General features: G+C 47.0%; 3 protein-coding genes across 4 annotated transcripts; 2 read left to right on the top strand and 1 right to left on the bottom strand.

Annotated features, from left to right (window-relative positions):
- The first annotated feature begins 851 nt into the window (after window positions 1-851).
- On the top strand, window positions 852-14,838 carry Nxf1 (nuclear RNA export factor 1). Of its 2 annotated transcripts, none has more exons than XM_052190651.1 (21): window positions 852-1,034; window positions 6,120-6,300; window positions 6,500-6,653; window positions 7,331-7,414; window positions 7,494-7,598; window positions 7,720-7,800; window positions 7,883-7,952; window positions 8,068-8,156; window positions 8,329-8,436; window positions 8,773-8,882; window positions 10,662-10,698; window positions 10,942-11,010; window positions 11,089-11,144; window positions 11,266-11,373; window positions 11,473-11,531; window positions 11,636-11,751; window positions 11,874-11,916; window positions 12,506-12,578; window positions 12,952-13,092; window positions 14,000-14,060; window positions 14,502-14,838. In XM_052190651.1, exons 1-21 carry the CDS (start codon window positions 1,007-1,009, stop codon window positions 14,538-14,540), a joined length of 1,812 nt encoding a protein of 603 aa, XP_052046611.1. In that variant the 5' UTR covers window positions 852-1,006; the 3' UTR covers window positions 14,541-14,838. The 2 variants fall into 2 exon arrangements, with proteins under 2 accessions (XP_052046611.1, XP_052046602.1); XM_052190642.1 differs by having other exon boundaries at window positions 12,910-13,092.
- Tmem223 (transmembrane protein 223) lies at window positions 14,837-16,534 on the top strand. The gene is made up of 2 exons (XM_052190692.1): window positions 14,837-15,243; window positions 16,110-16,534. The coding sequence occupies exons 1-2, from the start codon at window positions 14,937-14,939 to the stop codon at window positions 16,400-16,402; spliced, it is 600 nt and encodes a 199-aa protein (XP_052046652.1). The 5' UTR covers window positions 14,837-14,936; the 3' UTR covers window positions 16,403-16,534.
- A 54-nt stretch (window positions 16,535-16,588) lies between these two features.
- On the bottom strand, window positions 16,589-18,566 carry Tmem179b (transmembrane protein 179B). Its single transcript, XM_052190687.1, has 5 exons — window positions 18,419-18,566; window positions 17,587-17,774; window positions 17,373-17,507; window positions 17,128-17,206; window positions 16,589-16,934 (listed from the first exon to the last, which is right to left on the bottom strand). Exons 1-5 carry the CDS (start codon window positions 18,512-18,514, stop codon window positions 16,791-16,793), a joined length of 642 nt encoding a protein of 213 aa, XP_052046647.1. The 5' UTR covers window positions 18,515-18,566; the 3' UTR covers window positions 16,589-16,790.
- Between the last annotated feature and the right edge of the window lie 4 nt (window positions 18,567-18,570).

Here is an 18,570-nt window from a genome sequence, read left to right as displayed (position 1 = left end):
CTAGAAATAGTTTTTTTTCTTTTTTTTCTTTTTTTTTTTTTTGTTGTTTTTGGTTTTTCAAGACAGGGTTTCTCTGTGTAGCTCCAGCTGTCCTGGAACTCTGTAGACCAGGCTGGCCTTGAACTCGGAAATCGCCTGCCTATGCCTCCCAAGTGCTGGGATTAAAGGCGTGTGCCACCGCCGCCCAGCTGTCCTAGAAATTTCTATAGAGCCCAGGCTGGCCTCGAACTCAAAGCTCCGCCTGCCTCTGCCTTCCAAATACTGGGTTTAAAGAACTGCAGAACTGCGCCACTACACTTGGCTTGACGCTTTTTTCATTAGGCAATGTAAAGAAGACCTACAAGGGACAAGATTTCGCTTAATTCACACTTGGGTTTCACACTGGACATGATACTGTGCCAGGCGTGCTGCAGGAAGAAAAGTTGCGCATTAGTTAAAGTTCCTGCACCAGTGGGGCTTACATTCCAATTTTCTATTTCGTCATAATCTGTCGTAGAGGCGAGAAAAGCTGGGAGGGCAAAGGCCGGCGGCTGGCAAGGAACTGAGCTGTGACTTACACGCTGCCGGGATCCCACCGGCGGGGACCGTGAGCCGTTATTCCGGTTCAGAAGCCAGGTCTCCATTCTTTTGTGTAGCTCCCGTCCCTGCTCCTCTTGAGTTCAGTACTAAAGGAGATCGTTCAGCTCCGTCACACAGCCAGCTGAGAAGTAGGAAGGCGGGGCCAGCCTACAAGCTATCCGGCCCCGAGCTCCGGCCGTGGGCGGGCCTCAGAGGGCCTGGCCCCGCCTCCGAGCGGCCACCCTGCTTCTGCGCAGGCTCGAAGAGCGCGTTCTCGTCCCCGTGGCACCGCCCACATCCTGGGGACGTCGGCGGCGCGCGACGTGCTTCGCCGGATAAATGCGGTGGCGCCGGTCGTAGGAGAGCTTCTGTCCTGAACGCCAAGGCGTACTGGCGTTTGGTGGCGTCAGGTTCTGCGCCTGAGCCCGCCCCTGTACCTGCCTTTGCCATGGCGGACGAAGGGAAGTCATACAACGGTCAGTGTGGGGCCTCGGGCCGGGAAGCGACGCGGTGGGTCGGGGTGGGCGGCCCCGGCCTAGGCCTCAGCCCGGGGGCGGGAGGCCGCGAGGGGCCCTACGTCCGTAGGTAGCGGTGGCCGCGCGGGCAGGGGGCGCGGGCCGCCGCGGGACCCGTGGGCTCCAGAGTCGCCCGGATTCTGGCGTTGGAGAACCTGTGGCTCAGGGGTGGGGGTGACAAGACTCCTTTCAACTTTGATGCCTGTCAGTTCAGTTTGGCGGCCCGACTCTTCCTTTAAATGTGAGTCAGTAGTCACTTGGTCGTGGGCTACCCTGGTGCCCTATTTTCTTTTTAAATACGATTAGTCTGTTCTTGAAGCTTGCTGCTTATTGTTTACCAGTTTTCTAATCGGAACACCTACCCTGACTTGTTAATTCATTGTGGTGGTTAGGACAGTATGACAGCTGAGGTTTGAATCTGGAGTTGGCTGTGCCAACCCCGAGTGAGTTAAACTTTCGGGCCTTGTTTTCCGCCTCTTTCATGTGGGTACCTATCTCCCAAGTGTGTGTGTGTGTGTGTGTTTGTGTGTGCATGAGATCATTTCTATCAAGTGCCTGGAACACAGTAACGGGAGTGGGAAGTTTTTTCAGTGAACCGTAGTTGCACTCTCTCAATGTATTCCTTTTTACTAGGGTCACTTGGTGAGGATCATTGTTTAGAGAATACTAGATATTAGGTAGATTTCTTTGAAAGGTATGAACCTTTTTTGTGTTCGTGTAATACTGATGATTTATCTAGGCCTTAAAAATCTCTACCCATTAAACCTTTATTTTGATTCAAATATAATTACTTGATCTCTTTCCTCCAGCCATTCCCATGTCACCTTTCCCAAAATTCATGCAACCTGCTGAGTCCAATTAGTGTTATGTGTATGTATTTGTTTCTAAAGCTTATCATTTGGGATTGGATAACCATTGAGGGCCTTCACCCCTAGGGAAGGCTAATTCTCCCTTTTAGGGTCAGCCTTAGTATCCCAGGCTGGCCTCAGTCAGTCTCCCGTTGTCAGCTTCCCAAGTTCAGTATTTCTTCTGGCAGGCATGGGCTACCATGCCTGCCTTGTTGACTTTTACTTTTTCTTTTATCTTTTTTTTTTTTTTTTTTTTTGGATTTGAGTTTTTCGAGACAGTGTTTCTCTGTATAACCCTGGCTGTCCTGGAACTCACTCTGTAGACCAGGCTGGCCTCCAACTCAGAAATCCGCCTGCCTCTGCCTCCCAGAGTGCTGGAATTACAGGCGTGTGCCACCACTGCCCAGCAACTTTTACTTTTTACTTATTTGTTTGTTTATTGGTCCTAGGGTTGAACTCAAGACCTGGCAAAAAGGTAAATAAATAGAACCAAGTATAGTAGTACACTGATTAAGGTAAGAGGACCAGAGGTTCAAGGTCATCTTCCACTACACACATAGTGTGCCTTCTGTTCTCCCACAGAGTTGTATTTCCATCCCTGGTTATTTTTTTTGAGATGGTTCAAGTTGCCCATACTGACTTGAATTTTCAAGTCTGCTTCAGCCTCAGTCTGGGTGAGCTTTATGTGTGTGTATGAAGGATCGGTAAGCACTTTATCAACAGAGCTGTACCCTCAGCCCTCCTTTTATTTGTTTTATCTATATATATGCAGACCACTCACTAAGAGAGACAGATCTCCATCTCGGTCTGGCCTTGAACTCTGTGCAGCATAGTTCCGCTCCACTCTTCCCTTAAACAGTGTACTACTATACTTGGTTTTATTTATTTATCACTTATTATTTATTTTACTTATTGAAACTGTCCCAATGTGTAGTTCTGACTGTTCTAGAACTCACGGAACCAAAATAAATTAAAAAAAAAAAAAAAGCCGGGCAGTGGTGGCTCACGCCTGTAATCCCAGCACTCTGGAGGCAGAGGCAGGTGGATTTCTGAGTTCGAGGCCAGCCTGGTCTACAGAGTGAATTCCAGGACAGCCAGGGCTATATAGAGAAACCCTATCTCGAATAAACCAAAATCCAAAAAATAAAAAAAATAAAAAATAAAAAAGTCTGGGCAGTGGTGGCACACGCCTTTAATCCCAGCACTTGGGGGGAGGCAGAGGCAGGCAGATTTCTGAGTTCGATTGAGGCCAGCCTGGTCTACTGAGTGAGTTCCAGGACAGCCAGGGCTACATTGAAAACCAAACCAAACAAACAAACAAATAAGTAAATAAACAAATCTCACTAAGTAGACCAGGCTGGCCTTCAAAACTCAAAAGTTCTCTGCCTGCCACTGTCTGGGATTAAACATATGCGCCACTATGTTTGGCTTCTTCCCCTTTTTTAGGCAGGGTCTTAGCTGATCTGGAACTTGGAATCTTCCTGCCTCAAACACTGGTTATATTGGAGAACATTCTCTAATATTGAACCTGCACCAGACCCTGAATTTTTAAGTCCCTTGAGGTGCAGGCTATTTTTGCTCAAAGAAACTAGCAGTTCCTAAATTCAGAGTGCAGGAGATGGTAATTGTTTTTAGGAGACTTTAAGTACCTCATATTTGTAAGAATTTTTATTTTTTGAGATAAAATCTCATGTAGCCCAGGATAGCTTTGATTTCTTGTGTAATTGTAGCCTCTACTTCCCAATTGCCAGGATTGCAGGTGGTGGCCACAACATCTGGCTCTGTGATCACAACAAGCAAAAGAAATTGCAAGTAGCAGATTTCAGGTGGTTTTCAGGGTCTACATTTGTGTATCGTGTATGTCTGGTGTCTGCAGAGGCCAGAAGGCTGCACTGGATTCCCTGGAATTAACTACAGAGTTAACTTCCATACAGACACTAGAGCCCTGGCCAAAGGAAAGATATCCTTTTTTTTTTTTTTAAGATGTACTTATTTATTATATTTTTGGGTTTTGTTTTGTTTTGTTTTCCGAGACCGGGTTTCTCTGTATAGCCCTGGCTGTCCTGGAACTCACTCTGTAGACCAGGCTGGCCTCGAACTCAGAAATCCGCCTGCTTCTGCCTCCCAGAGTGCTGGGATTACAGACATGCGCCACCACCGCCCGGTTTACTTATTTATTATATGTAAGTACACTAGCTGTTTTCAGACACCCCAGAAATGGGCATCAGATCTCATTACAGATGGTAGTGAGCCATGTGGTTGCTGGGATTTGAACTCAGGACCTTTGGAAGAGCAGTCAGTACTCTTAACCCGCTGAGCCATCTCTCCAGCCCAGGAAAGATCTCTTTAAAGGACATCAACATCAGAAACAAGTAACAAGGAAAACCTAGGAATGTTGAAAAATAACAGGGTCAAGAATGTATTCATGGAAACTCATTGCTTAAGAACACTTTCCAGAATACCAGCTTTGATTCCCAGCACCTATACACTACAGTACACGACTGTGAGCTACTGTGTGGGTGCTGGAAGCCAATTCTGGGTTCTCTAGAAGAGCATCAAGTACTCTAATCATTGAGCAATCTCTCCAACCTCTAACCTGAGTTTAGTTAAGGTTGCTCATATGAACTTGAGGGGGTTTTTCTCCCCTTCTGCCTTTTAAACTTGGTTTGGTTTTAAGACATCAGGTAACAGGTTGATCTTAAATTCAGGGTGTAGCTATAAATGACCTTAAAATCCTAATTCTCCTGCTGGTATTAAAACCATGGGCTACTAACACTAAAATGAAAAATGCTCTTTTGTTGCTAGTCTGTTTATTTTGAGGAGATACTGAGGATAAAAGCTAGGTCATTGACTGTGCTAGGCAAGCATTCTACTACTGAACTGTGATTTTTATGTATATAAGTGTCTGGCCTGCTTGTATGTCTGTGTACCTGTAAGTACCTGGGGTACCCATGGAGGCCTCTGGAATGAAGTTAGACAGTTGTGCATTATAGTGGGTTCTGGGAATCAAAGCTGGTCCTCTAGAATGGCAGCTAGTTTTCTTAAGAACACTATGACTAGTTCAATCACTAGCCCTAGCCTGGAAGCTGAGTGGAGCTCAGGGAACTGTGAGGAAGAGGGAGGAAAAAGTGTAGGAGTCAGAAGGGTTGAGGACACCAGGAGAATTCAGTCCACAAAATCAACTAAGCAGAGCTCCTAGAGGCTCAGAGACTAAAGTAGCAATCACAAAGCCTATATGGGTCTGCACTAGGTCCTCTGCTGTATACTGTAGTGTTTAGCTTAGGGTTTTTTTTTGTAGGACTCCTATTGGAATGGGGATGTCTTGACTCTGGCCTGCTCTTAGGACCTTTTTCCTCCTCCTAGGTTACCTTGTCCAGCCTTGCTATGATAGTTTATGTCTAGTCTCATTGTATCTTGTTGTGCCATACATCTTGTTATGCTGTATTCAGTTGATATCACTGGGATACCTGCTCTTTTCTGAAGAGAAACAGTGGATTGGTGGGTGGGGGGAGAGAATGGAGTTGGGTGGGGGAAGACTGGGAGAAGTGGATGGAGGAGAAGCTCCAGTCAGGATGTGTTGTGTAAGGAAAGAAGAAATAGCTGGGCAATGGTGACACACACCTTTAATCCCAGCACTTGGGAGGCAGAGGCAAGTGAATTTCTAAGTTCAAGGCCAGTCTGGTCTACAGAGTGAGTTAAAGAACACAGAGAAACCCTGTCTCAAAAAACCAAAAAAAAAAAAAAAGAAGAAGAAGAAGAAGAAGAAGAAAAGAAGAAAGAAAGAGAAGAGAAAAAAGTCATCTTGCAGGGGGTGATGGCTCAAGCCTTTAATCCCAGCACCTGGGGAGCTAGAGGCCAACCTGGTCTACAGTTAGTTCTAGGATAGCTAGAGCTACACAGAGAAACCCTGTAGTGATGGTGTGGTAAGTCGTTTCTCCAGTGCCTTGAGATACATTCTTGGCCCTTTTATTTCCTAATGTTTCTATAGTTTTTCAATAACTTGTTCATAATGTGGATGACCTAAAGAAAGGTCCTTGTTCTGGCCAGGGCATAGGTATCTCTATAGAAGAAACCTTTGTAGTTAATACCTGTTTGTTTTTTTTTCCTAGAGTACAGAGTACTAGAAACTGGTGGTCATACCAAAGTAACTAAGACCACTCATACATTTACTAATTTCTGTGTCTGTTTCCAATTCCAGAGCATGATGACCGTGTTAGTTTCCCTCGAAGAAAGAAAGGCCGGGGGCCTTTCCGATGGAAGTGTGGTGAGGGGAATCGTCGGTCTGGAAGAGGTGGTTCTGGTATACGGTCTTCCCGGTTTGAGGAAGATGATGGAGATGTAGCAATGAATGATCCCCAGGATGGCCCCCGAGTAAGATAGTAAGTGACTAATTGGTCTGCTTTCAATAGTGACTCACTAAATTATGTAGCCCTGTTATTTATTGTCTTTTATTGTGTCTGGTTTCATCTTTCTTGTAAAGTGATACTTGACAGAACCAATTTAGTAGCTGTAGTTTCACTAGCAGGACAAGTTCATCTTTCCTAGTGTTTACAGAAATTTAATAATCCTTCCAAACAGCAACCCCTATACCAGCCGGCCTAACCGTCGGGGAGATACTTGGCATGACCGAGATCGGATTCATATCACTGTACGGAGAGACAGAGCTCCTCCAGAGAGAGGAGGGGCTGGCACCAGTCAAGATGGGCCCACCAAAAACTGGTTCAAGATTACAGTGAGTACTTGGAAGAGTAGGTGATTAAGGAAACAGTACTAGACTCAGTGAAAGTGTTTTGACACCTGCCTCTAGCCCCTCAAATCCATTTTACTCAACTGTGAAGTGTCATGATAGCCCAGTATCATATCCTGGAAGTGAGTTCCAGGACAGCCAGGGCTATACAGACCAACCATATCTTGAAAAGCAATACAGAAAGGGAGTTGAGAGGCAAGTGTGGTCAAGATGTAGAATAACTCTTCAGCTAAGAGTGATTCTAGGAGATTATGGAGTCTCTGGGGGCATGTAAGGCACACATAATATCTTAGGACTTTTAGAATTAATACATTTGATATATGGCCATGTTGTCTGAGCCAGGAGTAATAAGTATACGGAAGGGCGTTTAAGGAACCTTTGTATCTCAAGTGAAAACCATACACCTGTTCCTTTCTTTAGGAGGAAAAAACAAAACAACTATTTTAGGATAGAAGGGCTCTACCAGCCTCATGCATGTAAGCATGTTTCCTGTCTGTGACCTCATTCATGTTAAGTGCCTTCTAGCACTCAGCCTCATGCATGCCATTAAGCAGGCTTTCTGATAAAGCGCTAGAAATATTTTCAATCTTGGCAGAAAATACAAAAGGAGAACTGAAATATGCTGGCTTGGTGACATGTGTACCCTTTTCTCTCACTTCTAGATTCCTTATGGCAGAAAGTATGACAAAACGTGGCTTCTGAGCATGATTCAGAGCAAGTGCAGTGTCCCCTTCAACCCCATTGAGGTAAGGCAAAGTCAGACTTGAAAGGCTACGGAAGGGCCTCTGGACTCCAGATTTCATGTTCTTCTTTTCCTTCTTCCAGTTTCACTATGAAAATACACGGGCCCAGTTTTTTGTGGAAGATGCCAGTACTGCTTCTGCATTAAAGGCTGTTAACCATAAAATTCAGGATCGAGAAAACAGAAGGGTATGTGAACAAAGGGCCTGACACGGCACAGTTAGTGCTGATTTACTAAAAGGGACTAAGTCTCAGTGCTGGTCATTAGGCTTCCCTCAAGTATATTCTTGCTTTTCTGTCTTCTCTTCAGATATCTATTATCATCAACTCTTCTGCTCCACCTCACATTGTTCAGAATGAACTGAAGCCTGAACAAGTAGAGCAGCTCAAGGTAAGGCTGGGTCTAGTGGCATGGTCCATCAGACTTTGCATCTCCATCGGTGACCACTAAGCCTTTGTTTTCCTTCCTCTAGCTGATCATGAGCAAAAGATACGACGGCAGCCAACAAGCACTTGACCTCAAGGGCCTCCGCTCAGACCCAGGTATGGCTGACAGCACTAGTCCTGACTAAATGGAAAGGGGGAGCACTCGGTCTTTATAACACTGATATGGGCAAGCTTGCTCTCTCAGACTTCCTTTTCTTTCTGCTTGCTAAAGATTTGGTGGCCCAGAACATTGATGTTGTTCTAAACCGCAGAAGCTGTATGGCAGCCACCCTGCGGATCATTGAAGAAAACATTCCTGAGGTGAAGCTGGGTTTTTTTTGTTTTGTTTTGTTTTGTTGTTTTGTGTGGGTTTTGTTTTTTTGTTTTGTTTTGTTTTGTTTTTTTGCATTAGAAAGCAGAATGAGATGGGTAGGATAGGATGAGGGACAAATTTGCCTCATGGTAACACAGTTAAACTTTGTTCTGTTCACAGCTATTGTCTTTGAACTTGAGCAACAACAGGCTATACAAGCTAGATGATATGTCCAGCATTGTGCAGAAGGCACCAAACTTAAAGACCCTAAATCTCTCTGGAAACGAAGTAAGACTGATACCTAGTGGTGCTTTTGTTTTTAATAGTTACTGATTATGTAGGTGGAGGTCAGACCATATTGGGAGTTGGTTCTTTCCTTCCACTGTGGGTTCTTGGACTGGAACTTGTGGGTTGTGATGCTTATGAGGCAAAAGTTTCTGCCCATTGAGCTATCACCCTGACCCCTGGCTATATTTCTATGATGGTGAAGGTGAGAAGAGTTTGGCTAGCCATGGTAGGAAGCAGGAAAGAAAATGTAGGTATAGTATTTGGAAGTGTGGGGATCCAGCTGCTATTCTTAGTAAGGTCTGTTTCCTCCCTTTTATCCTCCCATCGTCCTTCAAGTTGAAGTCTGAGTGGGAATTAGACAAGATAAAAGGGCTGAAGCTGGAAGAGCTGTGGCTTGACAGAAACCCCATGTGTGACACCTTCCGAGACCAGTCTACCTATATCAGGTCAGTTGTAGCCTCTGTCTCCCCTCCTGGGGACATTCACCCCCTGGGAGGCTGAGCTAATGCACCCTGACCAGTGCCCGTCTACAGGAGAACATGCAGCCCTGAGCTGGAACCACCTGTCCTCTGGGAGGAGGATCACGTATTCCTTTCTGCCTATCTATGTCTCTTAGCTTTGTCCTAGATCTCCTTTCTTCTCGCCTGACTATACTGTTCTCCAGTTCTCTGGCCTTTCTTCTTCCTTCTTGAACACAGCCTTTTCTAGAATCTCCCTACCTGTTATTCCAGGAAGAGCACCTTCCCTTTTCTGTTCTGATGTGGAGGTGTCTTACATATGACCTACTTGTGTGTTTGTCTTCAGCCAAAAGTGTGGTGTACTTAGGCTGAGAAAGCCCTCTTTGCTGGGACTGTCTACTGAGACGGGCCTTCCTTTGTCCTTTGATGGTCCCTCTTGCCTGTGTACCAAGAGGGACTCTCTTTCATGATCCACTTAGCCAAGGCTGTGGCCTGGTCCTTCCTGCCCATGCTGAGGTTGATGCCTCTTGGAGGCTGGTACCATGCTAGTGGTCTCTCTTGCCCAATGCTGTGAACTGGGCCCTTCCTGGAGAAGAAACCTGGGTTTCCCTAAGATGTGACCAAAGCCGGGGCCCCGCCAGCAGGCGAGGGGATCCCAAGGCAAGTGCTGGGCGTGGAGGCCACAGGGGCATCTGCTACCAAGGAGACAGAAATGACCCTGTCAGGGGCACGGCCCCTCCCTTCCTCGCACACCTCACGTCACCCTGCTTGGCCCCGGAGGATGGCTGGTTAGCCAGAGACGGGTAAGATTCCTCAGGGAAGGAACAACCTAAGACAGGCACAGTCGCAGAGGGGCCATCAGGAGATAACTTGGGGGCCAACTGAGGTGGGGCACAGACCCTCACCCCCCCAACTCGGCAGAGGCCTGAACCCTCATGTCTTCTGAGGGAGGTCTCCTGGCCCCATGGCTGCTTTACCTCCCACGCCCAGCTCAGACCGGGACCCAGAGAGCAGACAGAGACCTGGCCAACAGCAACTGCAAACCATTATAGGATTTATATACATGTCTACCTTGGGACCACAGGAAAGGGGCAGCTGAAGGAAAGGGCTGTATCAGGAGGTCTTTCTTTCTGCCATTCTTTTCTGAATGCCTCTGCCTTCAGGTCTGTCCCTGTTGCTTTGCTTCCTCTTTGTCTCTCCATCTCTCTTTTGTTCCTGTCCTACCTTTCTCCATTTCTCTTCTGCTTTCCCTTGGTCTCTTTTCTTTCCTCCTCTTTTCTTTCCTTTCCTTGAGCTCTGTCTTGTTCATCTCCTTGCCCCAACATCCTGTGCCATACTTGTGGTGTGTTCTGGTCTTGGCGAAGGCCAGACCTGGCAGAACTGGTGGATACCTGGTGAGGCAGCGGAGCCCCTGGGCTCCCACCCCATTCCCTCCTCCCGGGGCTGCACAGGTGAGTAGGTGGAAGGTAAGGGGAGAAAGGTGGGGAAGGCGGCCTTAGGCTTAAAGCCTGGGCTGAGAGTGTCCTTTTGTGGCACTCGGGATCAGGCAGCAAGACAACAGAGCCAGCCTTCAAGGCAGTTAAGAAGGGGTGCTCCTGGTGAGGAGGGGAATGGGGGTTCTTGTCCTCAAGGTCAGGCTGGGGAGGAGTGGGCGATGAGCAGGATGGCATGGGCTGTTCCTCGGGTTTTTGGTGTATTTGCTCCTAGAGCAGCCCAGGAGGCATGATGGCTCTGAAGCGTCACTCACTTCTGTCCCGTTCTTGACAGCGCCATTCGCGAACGATTTCCCAAGTTATTACGCCTGGTAAGTCTAATGCTTTGTTCTCAATAACAAGGACAACCAAGGTCTTGCCTCAATTTTGTGACCACCAATGTGGGTGTGTAGATTTCTTTGAGAATCTTCTGACAGTGATAATCATCCTAGAAATGCCTGTGGACAAGGTTTATATAGGATCCCTGCACACTCGCTGTGCCTTTTAGCTTTTCTGTATGCTCACAATGCCAGTTTTTCTTCAGTTTCTCATGTTACAGTCACTTCTTTTCACAGGATGGCCATGAGCTACCCCCTCCAATTGCCTTTGATGTTGAAGCCCCTACAATGTTACCACCCTGCAAGGTCAGAATTGGGGTTAGGTTAAAACTGTGAGTGGGAAGCATACTGGTCCTGTGATCCTAATGTCTTGTTTGATTTCAGGGAAGCTATTTTGGAACAGAGAATCTAAAGAGTCTGGTCCTGCACTTCTTGCAGCAGTGAGTATCCCAGGAGCCCTTACTTAGTGCTGGGGATAATGACTGGTCTGTGTATACTTAACTGCTGTATCCTTTTGGTTCCAAACACAGAATTCAGACTCTCCTTTAACTTTTCCTACAGGTACTATGCAATTTATGACTCAGGAGACCGCCAGGGTCTCCTGGATGCCTACCATGATGGCGCCTGTTGCTCGCTAAGCATTCCTTCCAACTCTCAGAACCCTGTCCGGTAAGTGTCACATGTCAGAACCTACCCAGAACCACAGGATTCTGTGGGAGACATAGGCCGCTGCTCTGATCACCACCATCGTTCCCTCTTACTTTCCAGAAACAACTTAGCTGAATACTTCAAAGACAGCAGAAATGTGAAGAAGCTTAAAGATCCCAGTAAGTAAAGATGCATTGTGTGAGTAGTCAGAATGGGAAACAATCAGTGGAGCTAGCCAGTGTGAATGTGCCCTGACCTTGGATCCTCTCCCTTCTGCTTGCAGCCATGCGGTTCCGGCTACTAAAGCATACACGTCTTAATGTCGTTGCCTTCCTCAATGAGTTACCCAAAACTCAACATGACATTAACTCCTTTGTGGTAGATATAAGTGCCCAAACAGTAAGTACATATTCTCCTGACAGAAGTGGGGTGAATAATGGGTTCAGCATTCACTGCATGAGGAGGCTCAGGCTCTGCTTGGGAACCTCCATTGCTTCTGGTGCTTTTTTTTTTTGTTTCAGAGCACATTACTGTGTTTCTCTGTCAATGGAGTCTTCAAGGAAGGTAAGAAATTTTAGTCCTAAGCCTTTCTCAGTATCTTTAGTTTCCCAGCTATTTCCTTATCCCTTTTCTTTTCTGATCTCCTTCCTATTTTTCCCAGTCCATCTTGGTTTGGCCTTAAAAGTCTTCCACCAGTCTGATCTGCAGTATGTCTTATCTGTCTTATCTGCCTGGGGACCAGAACATTGTAGGTTGTCAGAGTCTGGCAGGTCTCCATTTCCATCCTTGTGTTAATTATCTGGGTCTTGGAAAAGTTGTAGTCCCGTTGAATCTTGCATTCTTTTTTCTGTTTTGTTAGATGATTTCATAATATTCTTGTACAGTGATACTTCAGGAAGTGAAATGACTTCACTTTGCCAGGCCATAGGCTAATACTTTCTATGTTGTTTCACTTCCTATAGCACACAGCAAGGTCTGTTACTGTCCTCCCTGATCTGTTTCTTTAACCCACCTCTGTTCCATTATGACTAAATAACCATCCTTACCTGGTCAAGTTAGGGTTCTTTGTATCAAATACCATGATGTGAGAGATAATTGTAAGCATCAAGCTTGAGTGACTGTAAGGAGCCATGGCTGCACATTCTCATTGCAGTGGATGGGAAGTCTCGAGATTCTTTACGTGCTTTCACAAGAACGTTCATTGCTGTTCCTGCCAGCAATTCAGGGTAAGTGCTGATCTTATCAGATTGGGTATGGTTTTCAGTCCCAGGGTACAGTTGGAAGGTAAGAATATTCCGCAGGGAGTTTTCAGAAATGCAGAAAAGCAATAGAAGTTTATGAGGTGGATAGCAGCTATCAGTATGTTAGAGAGTGAATATAGAATTCTAGTGTGTTTGGAAGATAATCCTCCTAAATACCTAGACTATGGTTGAGAATCAATGATGAAAAGTAACCTGAGAAGGGCATGTGGATAGTAATCAACCAGATCTGAGAACAGAGACAATGTGAAAGATGATGTTATTTGTCAGTTTATTTAAGATGTGTTTTGTCCCCAAGGCTATGTATTGTAAATGACGAATTATTTGTGCGGAATGCCAGCCCTGAAGAAATCCAAAGAGCCTTCGCCATGCCTGCACCCACACCTTCCTCCAGCCCAGTACCTACACTTTCCTCAGAACAGCAGGAAATGTTGCAAGCATTTTCTACCCAGTCTGGCATGAACCTCGAGTGGTCTCAGAAGTGAGTACTGAGCATGGATAGGACGAAGGGGAAACAGATGACCTGACAGTGAATTATAGTGCTTTAATAAAAAGACTCCTACTAGGAAGTCCACATACATTAATTTAAAAAATTTAAAGCACAAATGAGGAATTAGTTTTCTGCCCCCTCCCAGCTACCAAAGACTCCCCTTTCCCCACTTGGAATTACATCACTGTGCTGCTACAGTCACTGCCACTGAGCCCTCTTCAGGGGGAGGTTTTGAAACAGTCTTACTCTGTGCTTGTCTGGTCTTGAACTCAGAGCTCTGCTTGCCTCTTCCTGCAGAGTGCTGTGATTAAAGGCATGAGCCACTAAACTTGGCCGCCAAGTTTTTCTGTTTTTTTGTTTGGGGGGTCTCACTAAGTTGTCAAAACTGGGCTTCAACTCCTTACCAAGTCCTAGATTCCAGTGAGCCTCAGCATTCCAAGGGAGCTAGGACGACAGGTGCATACCTAGTTCCAAAGTCTTTTGTTGTTGTGTTTTTTGTTTTTCGAGACAGGGTTTCTCTATATAGCTTTTGAGACAAGGTCTCACTTTGTGTCTTGGCTGCTTGGAAGTCTAGGTTTGCCTCAGACTCACAGATCCCCACCTCCATCAGCTTCCGCAGAGTGATAGGATTAAAGGCCTGAACTGTCTTGCCCAGCCGGAACTCTGTTTTTTAAACCATATAAATCCTTCCCTACCAATGTAAAACGTCATTGGTCATTTCTGGTAGACATTTTTTCCATTTAATGTTTCATTTGTACAAGTGGTGCAACAGCGTGTAAACTTAATGAAAAACATTGGTGACTTTCTCTATGGGTTGGATTCTGGAGTGGCATTTAGTGGTCAGAGTGACTGTCTGCATTTTGGTTCTCATGTGGCTTTCTAATTTAATCATACTTAGGTGCCTTCAAGACAATAACTGGGATTACACCAGATCTGCTCAGGCCTTCACTCATCTCAAGGTAAAATATGGAAATTTTTTTCTGGCTAAAAACGGATCTCTGAGCCTTTAAAAAGGGTCAGATAAAGGCTGGGTATGGTGATGCTTGCCTTTTTTGGGGGGGTGGGGTGGGGGGTGGATTTGGTTTTTTTGAGACTGGGTTTCTCTGTGTAGCCCTGGCTGTCCTGGAACTCACTCTGTAGACCAGGCTGGCCTGGAACTCAGAAATCCGCCTGCCTCTGCCTCCCAGAGTGCTGGGATTACAGGTGTGAGCCACCACTGCCTGGCTGATGCTTGCCTTTTTAATTCAGCATTTGGGAGGCAGATCTCTGAGTTTGAGGCTAGCCTTGTCTACATAGAGAGTGCCAGAACAGCCGGGTGGGGGGGGGGGGTAGTCACAGGAGGTGGGCAGGGAAGGTGGGAGAGAGGTACCTGGCTCTACATACATTTTATCTTTCTGCAGGCCAAAGGAGAGATTCCAGAAGTAGCATTTATGAAATGATCACAAGAAAAGTCCCCTTGTAAATAGCCCTTGGATAATATTGTCTGGCTATCATCTGCCGTCTCCTGTCCAGCCAGAGGCCACCCTGTAATTGTGACTGAGGAGGAAGGGCAGCTTCATTCTCCTCACCTACCTTCTGGAAGACTTAGAGAAGACTTCCTGAAGATTGAGCCTCATGGTGCCAGGAAGCCAAAGCTTACTTTGTAGAGCTGACACTAAACTACCCGAAGGACTTAGGTGCTCTGTGTACTTAACCCCAGGAATCCCTTTACTTTTTAAGATAAAGAGTGATATTGTAGTTTGTGTCCCATTACTGCCTTGTTTCCCTCAATGCAGGAGGGGTGGGGAAGTGCGTCGTGATAGGAAGTCCCGCCCCGGAGACGGAAGTGCGCGGCAATGGCGGCGTTTCTGCCGCTGCGGTGGGTCAGGCCGCTCTTGTCTGTGCTGCGGTCACAAAATGTGTACCGGTCTTTGCAAAACGGGGTCCCACGGGATGTGCTGCTTTTCCGGCACGAACGCGGCCGCTTCTTTGCCATCCTTGGACTGTTTTGTGCGGGGCAGGGCATCTTCTGGACCTCCCTGGCTGTTGCAGCCTTGTCCAGTCCTCTGATCCGAGTACCCGCGGAGGCTCCCAACGGGGGCTCCCTGGACCTGCGCTCCGCACTCTGGCGCTACGGGCTAGCTGTTGGTTGTGGCACGATGGGTAAGTACTTGGGCTCCAGATTGCTGTGGGGCTGTGAGCACAACGCTCACTTAGCAAAAAGGGATTTCCCAAAAAGTAAGCTGGCCACCCCGTATGGGTGTGGTGTAACTAATCCCCTGAATGCCTTACACCCCAACGTACATACTGTAGGCCAAGATCTGCCTCTCACACTAGCCATGAGCAGGCTTCTGGAGCCACGACGCATTTTCTCCCCTAAACAATATATAGGTATATACTTTATATATTGGTTTCTAAAAGTGCTTGCCCAGTATGCATGAGACCTAGGGTTTTGCCCCAACACTGCCTAAACATATATGGTGGCACCCAGATGTAATTGTAGCATTTGGGCAGTACAAATTAAAAGTTACTGAACATATAGCAACCTTGCAGCCAGCATGGAATAGTAGACCCTGTCTTTTTCTTTTCTTTCTTTTTTTTTATTGTTTTTTGGATTTGGTTTTTTCGAGACAGGGTTTCTCTGTATAGCCCTGGCTGTCCTGGAACTCACTCTGTAGACCAGGCTGGCCTCGAAATCTGCCTGTCTCTGCCTTCCAGAGTGCTGGGATTACAGGTGCCACTACCTCCAGCGACCCTGTCTTTTTCAAGACATGGTTTCTCTGTGGAGCTCTGGCTGCCCTGGAATTCATTCAGTAGACCAGGCTGGCTCAGAGATCCAACTGCTTCTGCCCCCCTGGTGATGGAGCACACTACCACTGCCTTGCTACCTCTCTTTTAAAAAAAAAGAAAGAAATGGATATAGGAACACAAAATCTGAGTATAATTGTTGAAAACAGTTCCTTCCATTCCAGTCGTTTGGCTCCGACGTTGGAGGCTCTGTATAACCTGTCCCCCCTTGCTTCCTGCAGGAGTCCTGGTCCTCGGTGCTGGTCTCCTCTACTCACTGCGCTCTGTGCGCTCAGTCGTGCTCCTCGCAGGAGGGCAGCGGGTGACACTGACCACTTACGCCCCCTTTGGCTTGGGTACCAGTTTCACAGTTCCCTTGACCCAGGTTTCCTGCATGGCCCACAGAGGTGAAGTTCCTGCCATGCTGCCTCTGAAGGTCAAAGGCCGACGCTTCTACTTCCTTTTGGACAAAGCTGGACACTTTCCCAACACTCAACTCTTTGATAACACTGTGGGTGCCTACCGGAGCCTGTGAAAAACGGCTTATCCTTCTCAGATGATGCGAACAAACCCCTTAGGGATGAGACCACCAAGGCAATGAAAAGTGCCCAGAATTCACTAACAGCCAATAAACCTCTTCCAAAAGGCTTGACACATGCCTACTTAAGCCATCGTTCTGTCCTCTCTCCATCTATTTAACATCAAGACATCCATACCATGATGAAGAAAAGTAATATATTATTTTGGTACAAAAAAGTTTAAGGAGAAAAAGCAGAAGTGGCCTATTTGAATGTTTCCCTCCTAGAGGAAAAAACAGGTTTCCAGGGCTATACAGAGACAAGAGGAGTAAAGGCACTTGGGCATGGAGGTTCTGGTTGCAGAAAGCACTCTTGAGTATTCTTCAGGAGTGAAACAAACTGGTGTTACCCAACAAGAGCATCGGTCTCAGAGCTCCCCTCTTGGTCACCCCTCTCCTGGAGCTGGTATGATGTGGCTTTAAACTTGCACTGCATGAGCTGGAGCATTAAGGCCAGACACCACAGTATCAGATTCACCCAAGAAGAGGTCTGTGAGAGAGAACAGGAGTATGAGGAGGGAAGGCATCTCCAATCCAGTCCTACCCACACAACCTTGATCAGACTAAGGTGACAAGCCCCATAGCTACTTTGAGCTTGTGACTGAAGTGCAGCCAAGCATATATTCCATGGCGAACACTCTTAAGCTACAGTTGCTTAATCTTAGCATATCCCTTTGTCTCACTTCAGCATTGTGTAGGTTGGAGTAAAACTGCACAGCAGTTCCTGGAGGTGTCCATGAGATTTTCTGGGCTTCAGAGCAGCTGTGAGGTTAAAGAAACAAGTTGTGAGAAAGAGGGGACATGCTCTAAGCACATTTGTGTACTTTAAGACAAGGGCCAAAGGAAGGGGATAAAGTGGGAACTTAAAAGACCTTTTCCCTACAGAGGGAAGATAGTCCCTGTCAGGCTTCCCTCCCTCTCCCATTACCTAATTGTATGGTTCAAGGAGATGATGGAATTGCAGAAAGACTTGGTGCCAAATCGAAGTATACAGGCAGACACTAAGATCAGGAAGACAGCTGTAACTGAGATGGTCAAAGCAATTCGGAGCCCTATAGAACCTCTGAGGAAGAGAAAAGAAGCTTTGTGGCTGCGGTGGGACTCATCTCCCCTCGACCCCTTGTCATTAGTAGGGCAGTCACCTGTGGGAGTCCTCGATGCAGCTGCTGTAGACCCAGAAGAAGAGAAGCAGAAGGCAGTAGAGTGCCAGGATGCCTGAAGCCCCAGCCACGAAGTAGCAGAGGGAAGGGGCTGAGGGACATAACAAGGCCAGAGAGGAGCCATTGAGTGCAGCCACACCATACAAGGGACAGCTACCACCAAAGGAGCCCTGTGGAGAGAAGCTGTTAAGTCCATTTCAGCTCCGTACCTGAAGTGCAGGTTCCTGTCAGATATTAGGACTAGTTCACAAGCTGAGGTGAAATGGGGAGACTGATGGGTCTGCTGGGACAATATCTCAGGACACAGAAAGGATCAGATTCAGAGGTTTATAAGGAACCCAAAAGAAATCACAAGTTTTGCCCTTCCCTGTAAGCCGAAATTCTAAGTAAACCCTGATTCTGTGCATCCTTTAACAAGATACTCCCCTAATCTGTAAAAGTAGGTGTCCTAGACTCCTATAGTGATTCAAAGTACTCTATCACCAAGACTACCCAGCAGTAGTTACTCAAATGTACATAGTTGCAAGTTTTCTCGCTTCTTATTTCGTGTTATATAGTCACGCGGCACCAAGCTCTCTGCTACACAACGTTTTGGTTTCGTTTTCCACAAATGTTTCAGTTATTGGATGGATGCAGGGATGGTCTGTGTGTCCCAAACCCCTAGTAGCTTATTAAGCCGGACAGAAGCTTATTCAGTTCCTTTGGGGAGGAAACAAGTTTGGCACGTTCTAGCCCCTAGCACGGTGTAGACACCGCGACCAGTCCCCTACGCAGGCCTGCTGGACCCCAAGCCGGCCCGCCCCCGCCGCCGCACCTGGGTCCGGGTCAGCGTCGCGGCCGCCACAGCCCCGCACAGGAAGGCAGCAGCGAAGAGCACGAGCTCAACTCGCTGCAACCAGGGCAGCGCCATGGCGCCCAGGCCACCAGGAAGGCAACCGCCCAGGCCCCGCCCACGAGCACAGACAC

Source organism: Apodemus sylvaticus, chromosome 1 (genome assembly GCF_947179515.1).
Source record: "Apodemus sylvaticus chromosome 1, mApoSyl1.1, whole genome shotgun sequence".
Classification (NCBI taxonomy): domain Eukaryota; kingdom Metazoa; phylum Chordata; class Mammalia; order Rodentia; family Muridae; genus Apodemus; species Apodemus sylvaticus.
This window is presented reverse-complemented; position numbering and strand designations above follow the sequence as displayed.